The 19180-nt window shown below is 40.7% G+C and overlaps 2 protein-coding genes across 3 annotated transcripts in view; one reads left to right on the plus strand and one right to left on the minus strand.

Moving 5' to 3' along the window:
• The window catches only part of LOC116392737 (cytoplasmic phosphatidylinositol transfer protein 1), a 56777-nt gene extending 49707 nt beyond the window's left edge, over positions 1–7070 (plus strand). Inside the window, exons 6-10 of one of the 2 annotated variants that reach the window (XM_031864447.1) lie at positions 534–629; positions 971–1126; positions 1490–1553; positions 2831–2970; positions 3423–3509. In XM_031864447.1, the coding sequence (XP_031720307.1) occupies positions 534–629; positions 971–1126; positions 1490–1553; positions 2831–2970; positions 3423–3428 (462 nt within the window). In that variant the 3' untranslated portion in view covers positions 3429–3509. Of the gene's footprint in view, positions 1–533; positions 630–970; positions 1127–1489; positions 1554–2830; positions 2971–3422 lie in introns of both variants that reach the window. The other variant, XM_031864446.1, reaches the window with a different exon arrangement.
• Positions 7071–8003: 933 nt separating this feature from the next.
• Positions 8004–16263, minus strand: vwa10.2 (von Willebrand factor A domain containing 10, tandem duplicate 2). Its single transcript, XM_031864445.1, has 18 exons — positions 16101–16263; positions 14352–14775; positions 13854–14061; positions 13643–13728; positions 13430–13523; positions 12790–12906; positions 12508–12694; positions 12176–12345; positions 11828–11940; positions 11588–11704; positions 11262–11465; positions 11033–11168; positions 10763–10915; positions 10544–10636; positions 10309–10418; positions 9776–9943; positions 8933–9256; positions 8004–8574 (listed from the first exon to the last, which is right to left on the minus strand). The coding sequence occupies exons 2-18, from the start codon at positions 14538–14540 to the stop codon at positions 8143–8145; spliced, it is 2901 nt and encodes a 966-aa protein (XP_031720305.1). The 5' UTR covers positions 14541–14775; positions 16101–16263; the 3' UTR covers positions 8004–8142.
• Positions 16264–19180: the final 2917 nt, after the last annotated feature.

The following is a 19180-nucleotide window of genomic DNA, read 5'->3' on the forward strand; positions in this document are numbered from 1 at the left end:
ATAATGCAGAACTACAAACAATAATTATGATGTAAAACTGACTTATGGCCATGGATGGATTGAATACTTGATACATGCACTTTGTAAAATTAATTATTTCTTGATTTAGTCTAGTAAGGTCCATATTATCAACATTGTGACAACTAATGAAGAATAAGAATCTTAAAGACTAAGAAGGTTGCACACCTGTCTTATCAACATATGTCACAGTAATTGCAATCAGCACTGTCATTTGGCACAGTAACCAATAAAACACATGGGCACAGGGCACCACCTAATGGTTATATAAGCAAATACAACATGTGTTTGTTTGGCAGAGCAACGAGGAGATAGAGTGACAAGATGCACAGTCAAGTGTTGGTAACAGTATGAACCATTTCCAGCTTTTGAGTCGAGCAGAAAGGCAGGTTTGCCAGCCACAAATGTGATGATGTAACATGGAAAAGACACATTTTGGAGGTTTTGTTTTTGTGAGGAGGCTGCTCTGATTGGCAGGCAGAGAGCGTTCGCAAACCCATCTGTTCTGCTTTCAGATCTTTGACAACGAGCTGAAGGAGCAGGAGAGGGAGGTGTGTTTCGTCGACATCGCCTACGATGAGATCCCCGAGCGCTACTATAAAGAGTCTGAGGTGAGCTTGTGGGGGTGAGAGTGTGCAGATGCTCACGGCTACTGGGAGTTAACGCTACTAAAGAGGTGCAAGTGTAGCGTTTGATCTGGAAATGCTCTAGTAAGGCAGTGTGATTGAGATGAAACGGTAGGATGACAACTGTCTAACTTGTTTTACATCCAATATTTTCCAGTGAGAATGTTCCTCTCTGAGTATCTTTAACTGTATACTGGCATTCAGTCATGCGTGTAATTTAAGGGTCCACCTTGCCCTCCACTGGTGTGCAGAAAAGAGATACCCGACGGTTTTGGTGTATTATTGTAATAATAAACATGCGTGTGTTCATTTTCACCACATTGCAGGACTTGCGCTATTTTAAGTCGGATAAGACGTCGCGGGGGATTCTTCAGGAGGGCTGGAGAGACACCCAGGACCCCATCATGTGCTCATACAAACTGGTCACCGTCAAGTTTGAGGTGTGGGGTTTGCAGACCCGTGTGGAGCAGTACGTACACAAGGTGAGAGGTTGCCCATGGAATGAATGTCTTGTCATTTTAGTCAAACATTTAGTTGAACCTTGGCTTTAAGTTGCATAAATAAATCTTTATATTTACTTATTTGGCCCAGTCCCCTGACTATTTGGTCATTGTTATTAAAAATGCAATTTTCAATGGTGTTCTGAGGCAGCTGGTTAAAGTACTTTCACCATTAAGCTAAATTGTAACTTCAAATCCTAAAGACGAGAGGGTCTGGTATCTTGGTCTCCATGACCTTCCTTCTACAGCCTGAATCTTGAATTGTTTGCTTTGAAACCTCATATCATTGATTTATAAAAAGATACTGTGTTACCGTTTTCTTACCGTCATCGCGTTGTGCTACAGGTGGTTCGGGATGTGCTGCTGCTGGGACATAGACAGGCATTTGCTTGGGTGGATGAGTGGATTGGTATGTCTATCAGCCCTTTACTACAGTCCTTCTCTATATACTCATTTCAGTCGTCAACTATTCACTCACATTAGGTTATCATGAATGCATTGCCTAGACATTTCTTATATAAGAATATAGATGAAAGTAATCCTTTTCATTGACATATATTGTGATCAACTGCTAGGGAATACATAACCAGTTCAATTTTCCATGTATTTGTATGTGGTTAGATATGACCTTGCTTGAAGTGTTATGTTAATGCTATTCTTTGAAATGTTAGCACTATTGTACCTACTTTATTTATATAAATCAGTTTTGTGATTGTTTGTTTACCAGTATGCATGAAATCACTACACCTGCATCTAACCCTGTCGCTGCCAGTCACGCTCATTCTCCTACAGCATGGATCCTCCTCTTGGTATCACTACTAACCCACCAATGATGGGCACAGTCACTTTGTTTCAAATTATACCTGCATGATTAAAAATGATTTAATCGATACAGTTTCATGTTTGACGAATTCATATAAACTGGTTTATTGAGTCGAGAGTAGAAACACGACTGGTATAAGTGTAGTACCGTTACTGGTATAAGTGTAGTACTGGTATAAGTGTAATACCGTTTCAATAATTCAAACTATATTTGGCACTATATTTCATATTAAAGCCAAATATTAAGTTGGTAAAAACAAATGCTTGTGTATATGTATAAACCTTGCCAGCAATACTGCAGTTTCATGAAGGAATAATTAGTGATTTACATCAGTGAAGAATTTGCTGACTGAAATGTGAGTGGTCGCACAAGAGGCAGCCCTGTTTCCAGCCTATTTGGGCTAAGATAACAAGCCAGTTATCCTCTCCTCTTTATAACTACTAACCTTTATACCGCAACTCCAAACAGCCCGGATGCTTGAAATACTTCCTAAATATTTTTACATGTTGAATAATTTTGCCCAGAGAATAAGTGTTGCTTACGTAAGCAGTCATTCAACCTCTTCGGGTGTGGATTGTTCTTGCTTTTATCCGATCTTGAAACATCCTTGACCTTCCTTTCTCCCTCGCTCCTGGTGTGGCTCTGATTTGTCTAGCTCGCTCCTTCTAAACGCTCTGGGTCATGGGAAGCTACCCCTTTTACCTCCTAAAGCTTTCACTTTAAAAAGCTTGAATCATCCTTTAAATCTGCTTTACTCACCCATGGAATGCACCTTTGCCAACTTATCCTCTCCTTCCCCACCTGCTTGTCAACCGGAGCCCCGTTATAGAAGAGTACACAACATTTCGACCCCATTCTTTCAGATATGACTTTTGATGACGTGCGGGATTACGAGAAACAAATGCATGAGCAAACCAACATTAAAGTTTGCGATGAGCAGCAAGAGCAGTCCACCCCAAACCCATCTTCACTGGATGACAAAGAGGCCCATGCAGGACCAAGCGTATGTGTCGTTTACATTGTTTCTTGACGCCATTGCCCCAGCTCTGTCTCATACTTGACCTGTTGCGTTGGTGACTAAAGTTGTCAAAGTTGCATATAACTGTCCCCCTACATCTACTCATGTAGGGGGGACCTACAAACGATGCATACATGGATTGTTGAATATGTAAAGACTATGATAATTCAAGTCTACAAAGATTCTCTAAAGGTTTGATAAACTATCTAGGAAACACAAATGAACATCTTGGTAATTTAAATAACAAGCGATGAGAAAATTATATTTTCAAATTATATTTTTTGACTGTTTTGAGCCTGTGGCTCTTATAATAACTTGGAGTTATGGAAAGCTTCAGTTTCCGCCCATTGGTGTTTTGCAATTGTCTACAAAGAGTAAAACGAATCTACTTTCGCAATTCTGCCTCATTGATCTCAATTGATCTTTTTTTAATCCAGACATGACGATGGATGAGGTGAGAGAGTTTGAGCGCACCATCCAGGAGGCCACCAACCAGAAGATAGGGATTTTTCCGCCGTCGATCTCAATCAGCGAGACGCCCCTGTCTTCCTGTTCCCTCAGCGCCCCCACCACCCCCATGTCCACTGATGCGCCTGAGTCCCTCTCTGTCGCCAAGGACCGACCCCGCAAAAAGTCTGCTCCAGAAGCCCTCACCCTTCCTGACCCTGCCACAACTGGTGTTCCCCAGGGCACTTCCATGAGCCCACTTCCCATTTCAAACCACCTCCAATCATCCACACCACCCGCCTCCAACACTGATATTGCTGAGATGGACAAGCAGTAGAGGGACCTCGGGATGTCTTCCCCCAACCCCCATTGTCTTAGTAGCCCAACGAGACTAGCCTAACCTCCAAACACCAGTGGCCAGACATTCAAGTTATCTAGCCATATCTAATGATTTGCCATAAACCTGGACACAAGTCATGATCACCATTGAAGTCTACATCGGTGTCACTGATGCCTTCCAGGCAGCTGTAGGTTTAGCCACCTTGTTGTGGTTGGCCTGTGAGTCTAGCCAGCCACATGTCTCATCTAATATAACAACCACCTGTGATGTCCAATCAAAACAAAGTGCATCTTTAGTTATTTTTTTGTTGAGCAGCATATGAATACCTTTTTTTTTGAGCGTTTTCTTCAATCAGACAAGTCGATTGCTTTCAAGCTGTTGAACTAAGAAGTAGTTGCCTTAGCACCACAGAGCCGGTGGTGTTTATTAGTTTTGACAATGTGTGCGAATGAATGCCTGAGAAACATTGTCCTTTGTAAAATGGTTGTATTTACTGAATTAGAACTTGCTGACACAAACTACAGTAGAACTATATTAGACTAACACACACCAGAAGGACAGCCAAGTACCCTCAGAACAGAGCTTAGTGACCGTTTCCTGAGCAGGCCTGTGGATCAGATTGCACTCATCCTTTCAATCCCAAACTCCAATTATACAACGGATGCAAGATCAGTACAATCATAGTTTACGCCTCAGGTCTCCCAGACTCTGCCTGGCTCACACTAAAGGCAGGGATGTTACTGTACCGTTCTCTCCCTACTTATTGCCAAACAGACACATTTTATACCTCCACAGATATTACAATACAGCAACTATTGTTTGTACTGTACCAGTCTACTTAACCCTTGGAATGTTTACACATCAGAAACCTTGGAGCGTTTGCGTAACGGCAGTAATGTTGTAACTTAAGCTGTTGTATCTGCACTTGCGGTTTTAGCATGATGATGAAGATCTGATTCTAAAATGGAATACGTTGGAAGTTTATTACTGCATATATCTTACTCAAGTTGACTGAGAGGTCGGTACAAAAACACCTACAGTGAAATGTTGCCTGAAACTAATGCTGGACAATTTCATCAAAATCAGTAAATTATGTAGGAACAAGGCCATTTGGGTAGTTGTTAAACATTTGCTGATCTTTGAGCACATGGAGATTATGACTACCCAAAGCTTGATTTGAGGGTACATGCATCAAGCTGACTTGAGAATGTGCTTTGTTGGCTGCATAGCATTTGCAGAACTGCTGATACTTTTTATTTTGCCAGTGCTGGTTGGTTACGCTTTGGTGGGCGTGGAAAAGGGGAAATCCTTTGCAGTGCCGGTTGTCATTTGTGCTGGGCTTGTACCGCTAATTACCATCTAAAACATTTTTAAGGAGAAACGAATGCATAAGGACAGCAACTTATTCTTTGAACCCCCTTTTTTCACACTATTAAAGGGTTTTACATGCTGCATGGAATGTTCACAACATATATACATATTGTGTAAAGTATATACTGTAAATGAATGGATTGGTACAGTATATTTGGTGATGCAACTGTATGGGGGGGAAAAAGTGAACCAACTTTACTAATTTTGTATAATGGAAAAAGCTGATTTTGAGTGAAACGTAAGCATGCCCAGAGAATATAGGCCTTTTTCAACTCCGTGCCTCTGCATGCAACTGTTGTGTCATCGCCTACCAGTGAGTAAACCAAAATCTCTTATTTCATCTACAGAAACAAAAAATGTCATTGCATTCCTTTGCCTGTTTCTAATCTCAAATGTTGCATTTAACCAATAATAGAAATGAGCTACAGCTCCACAGTACAGTTGCTAAACTACAAGATTCAGATCAAATCTATCGTATCAAAGTACATCATCAGACTTAAGTATCAGGGTTAACATTTTTTTTTAATTTTAGGAAATTGGAGCATTTTTTTCCCCTTTTCATATCAAATGACTTCTAACCTTACAGCGCAAATGCATTTTGCACTTTCCAGTCTTTCACCTTATTTGACGATGAAGAAATGTTACATAACAGTCTTGTTGGACCAAAGTCCTGTAATGCAGCATAGTGACTTCGAAGAGCTGTTCCAGAAGAGTCCTTAGTGGTCTTGCCATTAAAAAAATGTTAATATTTTGTACAGTTTCTCACTTGCTTTTGTTAAAAAAAAAAACAGCTGTAGCGATTCATCTGTAGCTTTTGTCTTTGCTCTTTGAGGATAAAAATGTTATCGGCCCTCTGTATTGATTTATTATGTACAGGTCAAACATACAACTCTGATATGGACCATCTCTTTTGTCAGGAATACAGAGATCCAGGGATATGTTTGATCTACCATTGACTATTAAACATAATGCACATAATGTCCAATCGTGTGACATTAAGCTGTGCTCTGTTTAAAAGAGTAACGTATTGTAAATACTATAGTTCGTGACTGATGTGGTTTCTTACATTGAAACTTGTTTCAAGTTGCATTACTGATGCTCAAAGATTTCACATAGACAGAGAAGGATATTAAGTGTTTGTGCGATAAGGATGAAGTCTTCAGATGTAAATTAAAAGTTTGTTTAAATCTAGGAATAATGTCTTTATCTATGAAGTCGTTGTCATCTATTGAGGATACTGAATTTCGTCGAGTTTATTCTTGTCAATCGAGTATTAAGAATCCTCATAGTGGTGCACTTTTGACTCTTCTGTTGCTTTTGGTGACCATGCAGGGCAAAATAGTATGTACACGTAAACTAAATGAAGCTTTTCTTTTAGTGGGGTAGCTGCTTTCTCATTACTTGCCATGGTAATTAAGAGGTGATTTAATTTTCTGTTATTCTTTGTAGTAAATCTGCTGTACTTTAAATTTGTGGTTGCTGTATTGTTTGAAGGAAAATCTTAATTAGTTATTATTATTCTTTGGATTAAAGGCCCAAGCTTTTTGCTCCCTCCCCTCTATTGCAGTTTGCATTTTGCATTTGGCCAGGCTGTTTCACTGCTTTACTGTCTCCTGATAACTGGGCCCTGTCCCACCGACCTGGATCACTGAGTTAGCCGTACTGAACTGCTGAGTGACACCAGTGACCGCCCAGTGTATTTCACTCGGTGTTGTAGATCAGATGCGGTTCTGGCTTTCTACATGAATCCTTCCTCGTGAAACCGGTCCTAAGCGTGCCATTCGTGTTCGGCTGCTGGAAGTCACTCTCAGTTCTTCCACTTTATCTATTGTGTGTTCTATTTTTAGTTCCCTTTGAGGTTCATTTGGTTCTTTGTTGTAATTGTTTACTTTTGCTGAAACAGAAAAATAAACTTTACTAGCTATTACAACAGTGTTATTCTTTGTTTACCATGCATGTTTGACATTACCTCTTATGTATGCTTTGTCCAAGAAACCATACTGTGCAGTTTGGAATTGGTAACTGGTTCCTATTTGTGTTGGATAACTGGCTAAACTAGAATGTAAAGTCAATGCTGGAAGAGGTACTAATATATTTTACTTGTAGGTAAAAGTAGTATACACAAACATTAAATAAAACTTAACATGCCCCATTCTGTGGACTAATTTAAAGTTTGAGTGTAATATTATCGGGCCGAAGTATAGCTAATTTATATTTTTGGCAATTTACCTAAGTACAAATGCATCAAAATGATTAACTAGTATAACTTAACAATTGTTCAGAGATGGAAAAACTACTGCTGTTATCACAAGTACTTTATAACAAGTTTACGACCAAATAAACAGTCAAAGTTATAAACACTTAGTGAAGAAGACTAGTTGAGTTTGAGTGGTTTGATTAGATATGACTCCTAGTGACCTGGGATCATCAGGGGTGGAATTTTGAGTAAGATACAAAGTTCACACATGTCAGTCATAAGAAAAAGGTTTTCCGATCCTTTGAAATATATGCATGTCTGAACTCGGGCTACGGCCTATGTAGGGAAGTTTATTGTTCGAACTCTTTTTAAACAGAATATCCCCTTCATGCAACTATTTCTCAAATTTGCCACAAAGATTTAAGAAATTATGTAACTATCTACTGAAATCCTAAAAATGAATGAGTATAGTCCATTGAGTTTAGTCTGGCATCTAGCAGCCATTGCTGTACTAGCAGATTCAGGTGCTCATACATTAGCATCACTCAGCTATGATGGCTGCAGCAAATCTACACCATAAAGAATATAAATTATTGAAGTAACATTTCCATTTTTTTTCAGAAAAACAATTCAAGTTATAACAAAATGTATTTTTATATCAAGAAATTAGTTTTTAAAGAGATCAGTACCAATGATATTATTCAAATAGGAAATATTTTATTTAACCTGTGGAAATTCAAAAAGAAAAGCTATAAAAGACTATTCATGTGCTATAATTCCACAACTACACTGCAATTCCCATTTACTTCCAAAGGAGAGAAACTACAACACTGATCCAGAGATAGTGTGATATGCTCTCTGCGTGCCCTCCGGTGGATGTTGTGTTAGGTGCAGCTGTCGTCACAGGGGCGGTCGTGGTAGAACCTTTAGCCTGTCCCACACACATCCCCACATTACCTACTTTGTCCACAGCAGCCAGCTCTACATTCTGTGAACAGCAGGAGGCTTTGTAGGTAGCCACTGTAATGTTCTCACCCCCTGCTCCAGCCACTGTGCTGGTATTTAGGGTACCGTTCCCTTTGCGGATGGCGACGCTCTCAATGCCAGTTCCATTGATGCCATCGGTGAGATTGGCGATGAATTCCCACTGGGAGGAAGTACAGAGTGATGAAGAGGATGGACAAACGGTGGATGAACTGACTACCTGGCACACTGGGCGGGTAATATCTGTCACCTGGAGACACAAACAGGAAGTGGGAGAGATGAACAAATAAGACGGGAATGGGACATCATCCTTATCTTTAACAAGGAAAGGAACCAGAATAAAATAAGATTTCATCTGCAATTTTTCAACGAACCTTTGACTCATTTAAATATTACAATAACACCAAATCAAAAAAGAGATGAAACATGAATATATTATGTATTTGACCATTATTCAATATAAGTGATATATTTATGTTGGAAAATGTTACACATACTGCTCGCCACCTCACGCCAACCTCTTTTTCATGCAGTAATTGTCACCAAACTGCTACCATATCCTGCTTCCCTTTATTCCACAGCCACAGCACATGAGTGTTTCCTCTTACCTTGGCAGCAACAGACAACCTGAGGACAGTGTAGTTGATATCGTTGGCAGCTGTATTTTCTGCCTCAATGGTAAGGGTCACGTCTGATCCTGATGCAGCACTGGCTGGTGCTGTTAAGGTGACGGTGCCGTTGGCTTTCCCTCCACTGCCAGCCGCTATGGTAACGGTGCTGGGTGAAGTTGAAGTATAGCTGCGGTCGTTGTTTGCTCGAACTGTGAACGTCCCGGTTGCAGAGTCATTAACAACTCCATTGGTGGTTGTGGCGACTGTGAAAGGGACGGAGATGGTGGAGCCTGGTTCAATGTTGGTGTTGTTGGCTAGGGCCTGCACAAGTGAGGGGAAAATAAGAGGGAAGGGGAGGGGGGGAGAGAGAAATACAGTCACACATATCCTGTTCTAATGTATGGACAGTATATGTTGTACGCCTGCATCATGGTAGCCTTCAGTGGAAAGAAGACTGAAATATTAATTTTTTCATTACTTTTTAGTTTATGACCAAACAAATGACACTCCCATCAACCTCAGCATTTTATGTTTAGTGCAAGCCAATGTTAGCATTCCATTACCAAACTAAGATAGTGAACATGGTAAACATTATACTTGCTAAACATCTGTATGTTATCATTATTATTAGCAGTTAGCTCAAAACACCACTGTACACAGCATACATATTGGTACTATTTTATTTTAGTTTAAGTACATACACCGCTGATTATTTCATTGAATGGGAATAACCATAAACTATAGTCCAGCAGTCATGAAGACCTGTCCAGATTATTTACTTTCTAAATGCTGAGGCTAAGTGAAGAACTGAGACGGAAAACTGAATGTGATTGAGCTCACCGTAACAGAGATGCTGGATGTCTTGATCTGTGTGGGGGCTTGTCTCTGGAAGCTCTTGCTCTGTGTTGACCTGGACGTGGAGCTGCTGTCCTCTCCTCTTATGCGAACCACAAATTCACCTGCCGGGACTCCACTGAATGTCACCAGGAAGTTACCACTTCCCACCGACTGTGGAGGTAAGAGCACGAGATGGTCAGAATGACAACATTTTGTCTATTTTTTTTTTTTTTTTTACTTCTGCAGTTTAAGTACTATTTGCCTGAAATGTTACTGCTTTGCACAAAATATAAAAAAAAAAAAAAAATCTATACTACAGTGGAACTTTAGTCTGTTGCAGACTTGCCTTGTAAGTTAGACTGCGGCAACAGTCAGGACATTCTAATGTTCAAGATGTGAGGGTCAGCTACCAGAAAGCGTAGTGACATTAACTACAATTACTTTAAAATAGAAAATATAACATCTTTTTATATGGAAATACACTTTAGCTACTGGGAATGGCCCTTTAAGTTCATCAAGTGTAATATGGGACATGCCTGCAGGGATCCGTTAACCTCTGTTGGCCCTGAGCTGTCAAACAGAGTGACCCCTGTGACCTTTACTGTGTCACTGCCTGTTACAGAGACCAAGAGGCTGGCATTACCACCTGAGAGTCGAGACAAGAGAGAACCAGATGAGTGTGACTGCTTGATCATTAGACTTGACCAGTGTTTGTAGAGAATTGTACAAACTGTAAAATAAAGATGAAAATAATGATGCAAGTGGTCTGACCTGAAAGAGGACGTCCCTCCTTTAGACTGAAGTCCCCATGGGCTCCCTTGTGAGCTTCCACAAGATTAAAAATGAAGTTCACTGAGCTTTGACCTGACACACACACACACACACACGATCAGTAGGGCTACTACAGCTGTAAACAAAGACCCGCTGAGTAAAATCGTTCTCTCGTATAACTCTCACAGGTTAAAAAGTGATCTCTATCCTACTACTGACCTGTGACCTTAACAGAGTAGGGGTTATTAGAGTTAACTCTAATTTCCCATGAACCGGTTTGATTGTCAGTGTTGAAGCTTAAACGACGGAGGTTTCCTGCTGTGGTGAAAGATGCCAGAGGACCACTGGACTGACTGGAACTCTGAGACACACCTGGAGGAGAAGAAATGTTAAAATAACACTTTGGTCTACCAGCAAAACCAAGCTAAAGATTTTCTAATGGCAGTCAATGGAGGCAGTTAAAGGCAGTTGGAAGCACAATCGCAATACCTGTAGAGCTGGTGAGATCAAAAGTGAGAGATGATGTTCCTGTGATGTAGGCAGTCATGTTCCTTAGTGATCCATCAACAGTAAATGTAAAATTATCAGGCCGTCCAGGATTCCTCACTACCTGAAAAACTGTCACCTGAAAGAAGAAGGGACACAAACAGCTAGTTTATACACTGTACACTACAGTAACATCTTTAATCAGGTATGATTTTCCTGTTCAACGTCTTACCACAGCAGTGGCTGATGAATCCTTTATTACGCTTGTAGCCAGAGAGAGGTCCGACTTGGTGACCTCAATGGCCTGACCTCCAGAGGCTCGGGCTAGGTCCCGGTACAGCTGTGCATCTGATTGGCTCATTGAACGTGAACTCACACGCTGAGAACTTCTGCGTCGCCGTCCACTAGCCAGGACGTCCGTCAACATGAAAGTAACCTAAAGTATTCGGATAGAAAACACCTGTAAAGGTTATATTACACCCAGATACTATTTTATCATTTCTTTATGGAATGTATTGACATTTAGGGAGCAAGGGTGGTTAAAAAGTAAACTCTTACCACAGACTTGGAGCTCTCTATAAGGGCTGTGATGGTGCTTTTCAGGTAAGCATCTTTAGCTGGAGCGTCAGTGAAGACAAAGATCTCAGAGGAGGGGGGAGCAGCTGTCAGGGCCAGCTGTCAAGAAAAAACATTAGTTAATAAAAATAGACTTTATTAAATAAACAAAAGGACATGACAAAATTTGATTTCAAAGAAAAGTGATTTTATATTAAAAAAAATTAAAATCATCCATCACACCTGCAGTCCAGACAAGCACAACTCTGGGATGTCTCCTCCTCCACTTGCAGACAGTTTGTTAATGTTGTCTTTGAAGACATCTGCATTTGTTGTCATAATCAGAGGTCCAAAACCTGGATACAGAGTAGATAACCGTTACCACTTGCCGTCACTCACTTAACCATACATTTTATTTTGACTAGGGCTAAAGAGCACACACACAGTTTACAATGGCAGAAAACAAATTGCAGTTTTAGAAAACTTTGTTACACAGCAGAGCTAATATTTATTTGGAAGCAGCAGAAGCTAGTAAATTCATCTTAAACGTGATCAAACGTCACTCATGAATTACAGACTATATGTCTGTACCTGGGTCATTGAATGGTACCAATATGTAGGCAGAGGGCTCCTGCTGGGTTCCCCTCTTACTGTCAATGATGTCGAAGGAAACTCTCTTAGCCTCAGCTATGTCATCGCTCATACTGCCTGTGGTGTCAATGACAAAACACAGCACAGAGGACTGGGAGAGGCCCATCAGTCTGTGTGAACACAAGAGAGACAAAACATCATTACCTGATACAGCTGATCGATTTCATCTGTCAGATGAATCGAGATAGATTGTTTGAAAAGTGCAAGCTTCACAGACATCTGCGAGACATATATCATCGACTTTCGAAGACTTTATTTTAGTTGGCCCATACCGCAGGAAGTTCTTGTCTCCGACAGCTAGTCTGATGTCCTCCAGTAGCTCCATAGTGGCATTCACAGCCAAATCAGCTGCTTTGTGGTGAAGTGAGCCATGGCTGGACCCAACATCATCCTTATTAATGCCTCCCACTGGGTCATGTCTGCTCGTCTGGTCAAATGATCCACCGTGGCTGCATTTACCTGCAAGCAGAGAGAATGTGTTTAACGTACACACATCTGTTCACAAGATCTTATAGTGGAACAGAACAAAAATGTGGATGCTTCCGTAAAGTCACCTGCAGGTTTCGCTGAGGAGAAGACGTTGAAGTACCCTGAAGTGAGAAGCCCCTGCTGCAGCAGGTTGTTCTCACAGTTACCTCCTGTACAGTTTCTACATGTTGGTGTACTTAGGCCTGCAGCAAATCCAAGAACAAACAATAAAACCTGGCACGGTTAACTCATCTGAAAACATGGTGTAACATATTCAAAACAAATCATTTTTACAAATTGTATTTAAATGTAAGTCTGTCACTGGTATGAATAATTATAATTTACAGTATATTGCAGATTAAATTGGGAGAGGAAATTCAGAAATCCCTCTTGAATGGTGAGTAAAGGGCTCTTTGTGACAGTTTTGATGTAGTTCAGTTTAAAAAAAATACAAAGCATGTACTGTGTGGGTACTAAGTTGTAGGCTTGTGTGTCAAGTGAAATATTGAGCACAAACGTACTGATTTTCATGTGTGGATTGCGTGATTGAACGCATACCACGTCAGGGTGGGTATTTGTTATCTGACAGGTGACGAATAAACTGACAATGTGCCTTGTGTGATTTCTCGCTCAAGCACATACAGTAAACAATAGCCAGGGTGCAGTTTTGTGGGCAAGAGCTCAGAGGGTGAAATCAGACTCTTCATATATAACCATATTTCCTACCTGCCAAGTTCTCGAGAGGTTGATCTGGTGTGATCAGAGTGCTGTAAGGAGCATTGTTCCCCAGCTCCACCCAGTTACTGTGGCTGTAGAAGTCCTTGAAATACAGAACCAGAAACATCATTCACCACATCACTACTGCTTGTTGTTTTGATCATGCCTCTCACCTCAAAACAATGACACCACTGTCCCCACAACAATGATCTTAAATCTCACCTGTAGGGTATGACAGGCTCTTCCAAGAGTCCATCTCCCTGCGATAAAGTTCTCCAGCTTCACACTGGCCTTCACGGCGGACACACCTCAGCAGCAGAATAGAGAACCGAGAGAGTTAGCTGCAAACTGAACCCGCACTGAACCTGCAAGAAGTTACTTTTACAGTTGTTTCATGGACGTCTTGGGTGGGAAAGCAATGTTTGATGTGTACCTGCTGTTATGACATCCCGTCCTCCCTGGAAGGTCTCGTCATCAAAATGGTGCTCCTCACTCAGCGCAAAAACCACGTCCACTTTTGCGTTGCCGAAGTACATGTTGGCGATGGACGTTCTGAATATGACAGTCGAGAGGAGAGCGGTGGAGGAATCTGTAGTGGAACAGGCCCTTTGCACCTTGTCAGTTGACAGGCTGTCATCAATCTGGAGACAATGACATGACAAATTACTGCACTTTGTGAAATTGTGTCTTAACACACCGTACTCTTATGTTCCAGCCTCATGCGGTTTTGCACTGAACAGTTTTTAAGATAATCAACAGACTCATGTATCTCCATCTTTCTGAAACATTTTTTTAAAAACACCGCCACAAGGTTTTATGTGGAAAGATTGTCCCCATATCATGTAATAGAAATAAATTAAACATATAATACATCATCTAGACATTTGAATGCACCACAGTTGCTCTGTTTCAGTGTGGCTTTCCGACTCACAGTCAGGCTGAAGTCCCGTCCCTCAGAGGCAGCAATATCTCGGCAGACCTCAGCCGTCTTTCTGAGGACTGCCCTTTGTGTGATGTCACGGTGAGTGGTGGAATTCCCATCAAATGAGAAGAGTGGTTGGAAGCTGTTAATGAGGCCTGGCAGGGAGATGACCAGCGCCACCATGAACAAGACTGCCATGATGGGCAACGAAGTTGGAGAGTGTTACGTGTTGTGTTTTCTCCCCTCCTGCCCTTCCTTTTGCTCTCTCTCCCACAGTCTCCTAACAGGTCAATCGGGTGATTGGATTCCACCTGTGGGGGCCGGTTGTCCTGATTGGTGGGTGGCACCAGCGGCAGGCTGACCAATCGGCAGAGGGAGAGCCGCAGATAAAAGGCAGGAAGCCTCGGAGTTCAGAAGAACCAAATACCAGAATCTGTAGACCATATCATATGTTATTGCCAGAAATTCTTACTTGAGCGAGACAGCTTGAAGAGGAGGCTGGGAGTTGAGGAACTAAATCTAAAAGATGCATTAACCTTGGGGGCAGGAAACATACAATATGTGAAAGAAACAGGATTGAGCAAAATAATTTAAGTCTCTGAAATGGAGAACTCCTTTTTGGTTTTGTTTTATTGTTTTACATTATTGAGTTTAGTTTTTTTTTTTTGTTTTGCTTTTGTAAGGGGATAGGTTATCGGGTCCACACTCCAATATAGTAGGTGGCGGTAATGCACCTTTTACTGGATGCTTCAGAGTTCAGAATAACTTCACTTCATACTGTGTTTATGTAAACTATGAGAGCGGAACTTGTTAGAGTTTGTGGTGAGAGGTTGCGGACAGTAGGTGAGTCTGGGGTACCCTGTACATTGGCACACACGTAGTATATTTTCTGTGTCTAGATACACTAGGTTTATTGGTCGGTGCCTCATCTGTATTCGGGTTTTGGTCGAGCACATTTAGTTAAGTTAGAGAAGCCATTTTGTTTGTTGATTTCAGAGGTTAGTTAGTTAGGCCAAGTTCTGTTATCTTTGTTTCAATTGTTTGGCACGACCACACCTGTCCCATCCTCTCCCAATCTTGTGTTGTGACTCACTCATCTATCACTGTACGTGAGCATAATAAATATTGTTTGGTACACGAGCTATTTGTTTTTCATTTGGGTTGTTTTGTGTTAGTCCCTAAATCCTTCCCCTGGACAACAGAGAAGGGACGTAACAGAGAGGAAGAAATCTGAACTGTACTTTCTCTAAACCTTCTCAACTCTTCCCTCTACTTGTTTTCTTTCCTTCACGTCTTTGTCCAAAAGGAGAAAATCTCCTCCACTGTTTGCAGTAACTCCACAATGGGTGGTTACTGGCAGTGAACTAGGTAAAATGAGGCAAGTGAAACCACCTGAGGAAGAAGTACAATATGACGATCAAGACTGAAAGAAGGGGAATCGTTCTTTTTACAGTTTACATTAAACATAGCATTGATGCAACCCGATATCATGACATTACATTAAAACATTTATAAAAGAACATGCATTTATAAAATAGGAGAATCTCTACTTCTATATTTTCAACTTAATTTAATATATTTGTAAATCATGGTTTGACCTAATCTGAAAGACAGCAACCTCATATTTTAAATAGGAAAAAGAAAAATGCCAATATTACTACTAATAATTAAAGTAATACAATAATTAAAAGTATAATATGTAAGATTACTACCAATTAACTACACACAATTAACAATATGCAAATATATTTCACTTACCCTGTGTGCACTCTGCGTTTTAGCAGTCCAGACTTATTCAGACGTTTGCACCGCTTCAGTCTTCCTTTGTCAGCATTACCTGTTTACACTCATAATATTGTGCAAATTGTTAGACCTATGCGTTTCCTGTGTTATCTGGAAGTTTTAAGAGTGTGTGTGAGTGTGTGTGCTGAGAGACAGTGAGTGTGTGCCCTCCTTCTTCCCTCTTATAGTTGCGTCTGTCTTCCGTGACTGAGCTGACGAACAGAACTGCCACACACCTTTTTTCTGCGTGTTTGAGTGAATCACAGTTGTGAGTGTGCTTTTCTTTGTATGTAATGCATCCTATTGCACATTATTATAATTTTTCAGAAACCCCGGATCCTGATTGACAACATCCATCAGCTCCGAGCAACAAACCCAATCACATGGCTAAAACATGTAGACAAACATTCACATCTATGGGCAATTTGTGTCCAGTGAAAGAAATACTTAAACATGTTTATGTGTCAAGTACGGAGCTGGTTACATTAAATTTAGCATGAGGACTGGAAGCAGGGGGAAACAGCTAGCCTGGCCTTCTCAAAAATGTAAAAACACATCTAGTAACACCTTTAGCTCACAAACTAAGCCAATGAAATCAAATGAGACCAACTTGGAAATGCTGCCTTGTAGAGTGTTTATGAAACCTGGCCAGCAAAGTAATGTAAGGTCAAAAAGAGTACAGAAGGAAAACACATTCATTGTAAGATTAAAGACCCAATAACAGTTATCAATGAGGGATGCACTTATCCGACTTTTTCAATCCCCATACTGATACCTGGGCTTTGGGTAATGGACGATTCCTTCACACACTCACTCGCACACACACATACAAAGATACATTACATACATTATACATTATTATGTATGCCACCATGAGGACATTCAGTTTTAACAGCAGAGCCATTTTTATGTGTAATAGAAGACGATAATACTACGAACTGACAACTAAGCTCAATCACACGACACTGTGGCCAGTACGGTCTGTAAAGTGTAGTACGATCATTTTTGGATGGAAACTTTTTGTCTATAAATTTTGCCCCTGTGGAATGTCTTTATACTACTTCAGAGGGACAAAGTTATTCACCTCTGATAATGAAACCAAGAAGGACTCTTCAGAAAAAGAAAACTATTCATTCGATGAGTCTTCATCCCGGAATATTTCGCAAGAAACTTGTCAGTGAAATCCCGTGTCACAGTGGCAACATTTCATTTACAAGAAAGTGATACTTATTAGGCGAGAAGGAATCCACAGAAGGTGGTTTTAGTCTACAAATCTCCAAACCATTCTGTAATCTGTTGTGGTTGTTCTTTTACAAGTTATGGTGTAACAAATAATTATACATATATATATATATTGAAAATTGCTGCACATACATGACATGAACTTGCATCATCTACATAGCATTTTGTTTCATTTCTGAAATGTCAGCCCTGTGTTGATCGGATTGGGATACACAGTACCTACACTTAAATTAGAGATACTAGTGAACTTTTACACATACACAGTGGCACCTCTGGTGGATTGCAGGTAAGAATCCTGTCTGCATGTTGACACAAAACCCTGTTCAACAGCATATGTTGTACCTAAACTTTGTTTGATTTATTGAGTCTGTGTGAGTCTTTTGTACCTGTTCACTCCCTCAACGAGTATGTTGACATTGTAAAGGAGTCATGTCCTACTTCAAAAAATTATTGTGAAATCTCAGAGAAGAATGGGACTATGATGATAACAAAACTTGTCAAGTGACATTCTTCAGCTATCACATACACAGTAAAATGTCCCAGACGTTGAGTGACAATCCTTGTGAAAGCCCAGTATTCATGTTACATGATGTTTTGTCTGAGCCAGGGGGGACACCATTCTCTACACTGGAACTAGCGTATTTGGACTTGGGTGTCATCAATAACTGTGGTGACATACCTGTTCATTCAACAAATACTTCATTCTGTTTCCGCAAACCGCAGATGCACTGAATGTTGACGTTTCTGAACCAAAAATACATTTCATAAATACATTTCATCATGTTTGCAGAAAAGGCACAATGCCACGTGATTGACGTTGTAAAAAGATTGGATGGGTTTAGGCAACAAAACTACTAGTATCAAGTGGAGGCTTACTTTTGGTTTGATTCTGGGACACCGACAGCAGTCTTCTGGGTAAAAGTCCTGTGCGTGTCCATCCTTCCCACCCGCCCTTAGTGGACTTTGTTGCTTGTTATAATTATTAAAACCACCTAACTTTCAATAACAGTCCCTTTATACGATATGTCACGTGTTCTGACCTTCTGCAAAAACGTCCACATTAAACCAATCTGTAGTTTGCAGAAACGCAGCTAGCAAACATTTTTTCCTAATGATTGGGCCGCTAAAACCAGGTCAACTCACATCGACGAATATTTGTGAATTACACACCGGCCCACTTTCAATCAGAAAGGCCTCATTTTGCCATTTTGACCTTGGAGCATCACATTGACTAATGCTAGCAACAATAGATGAGAATAAATGGGAGTGCCTCAAATATATTTGCCAACCTTAACAGAGTGGCTGGCAGTGTTTTCACCTTGTGAGTCTGCATGTGCGTCATGGCAAAATGTGTTCCTGGAGACAACTCCTAGGAACTACCACAGAAGCAGTTTTGAGTACTTTGCCTGTGAACATATTTTGTTACCGTGACTGCATCACAACCGTACAAGGTGCAGTTACGCAACTTTACAGATGTTTAGTTGAGATAAAGGCGTTTGAAGATGGGTGTGCTCCGAGCAAAGGCACCAGAAGTAGGTGGGTAGGACGTCAGGAAGGGGCCATCAATTTCGTTATGAAATAACCTTTTCTGTAATATAAAAGACATCATAAACTTTGGTTGTGACATCTACTATACTAGTAATAACTAATTTTATGGAACGCCCAAAATTGACAAAATGTAGTATCTCAGAGAGAGAGAGAGGGGCCAAAAACCCCTGGCTATCTTACTCGGACCACACCCATCTTCAAACCCACTACACACCTGTAATGTTTCGTGAACGCATCTTGCGACACACTCGCTTTCAGCTTGAAAA

Source organism: Anarrhichthys ocellatus, unplaced genomic scaffold (genome assembly GCF_004355925.1).
Source record: "Anarrhichthys ocellatus isolate YVR2014 unplaced genomic scaffold, GSC_Weel_1.0 scaffold31, whole genome shotgun sequence".
NCBI lineage: Eukaryota > Metazoa > Chordata > Actinopteri > Perciformes > Anarhichadidae > Anarrhichthys > Anarrhichthys ocellatus.

Excerpts from the sequence above, each read along its gene's own strand:
- vwa10.2 (XM_031864445.1), bottom strand. The coding sequence starts at position 14,540 with ATGGCAGTCTTGTTCATGGTGGCGCTGGTCATCTCCCTGCCAGGCCTC. Across the intron at positions 12,695-12,789 it reads CTCCTCAGCGAAACCTGCAG|GTAAATGCAGCCACGGTGGA; the intron begins GTGACTTTACGG and ends CTCTGCTTGCAG. Across the intron at positions 10,419-10,543 it reads GGAGGGACGTCCTCTTTCAG|GTGGTAATGCCAGCCTCTTG; the intron begins GTCAGACCACTT and ends CTCGACTCTCAG.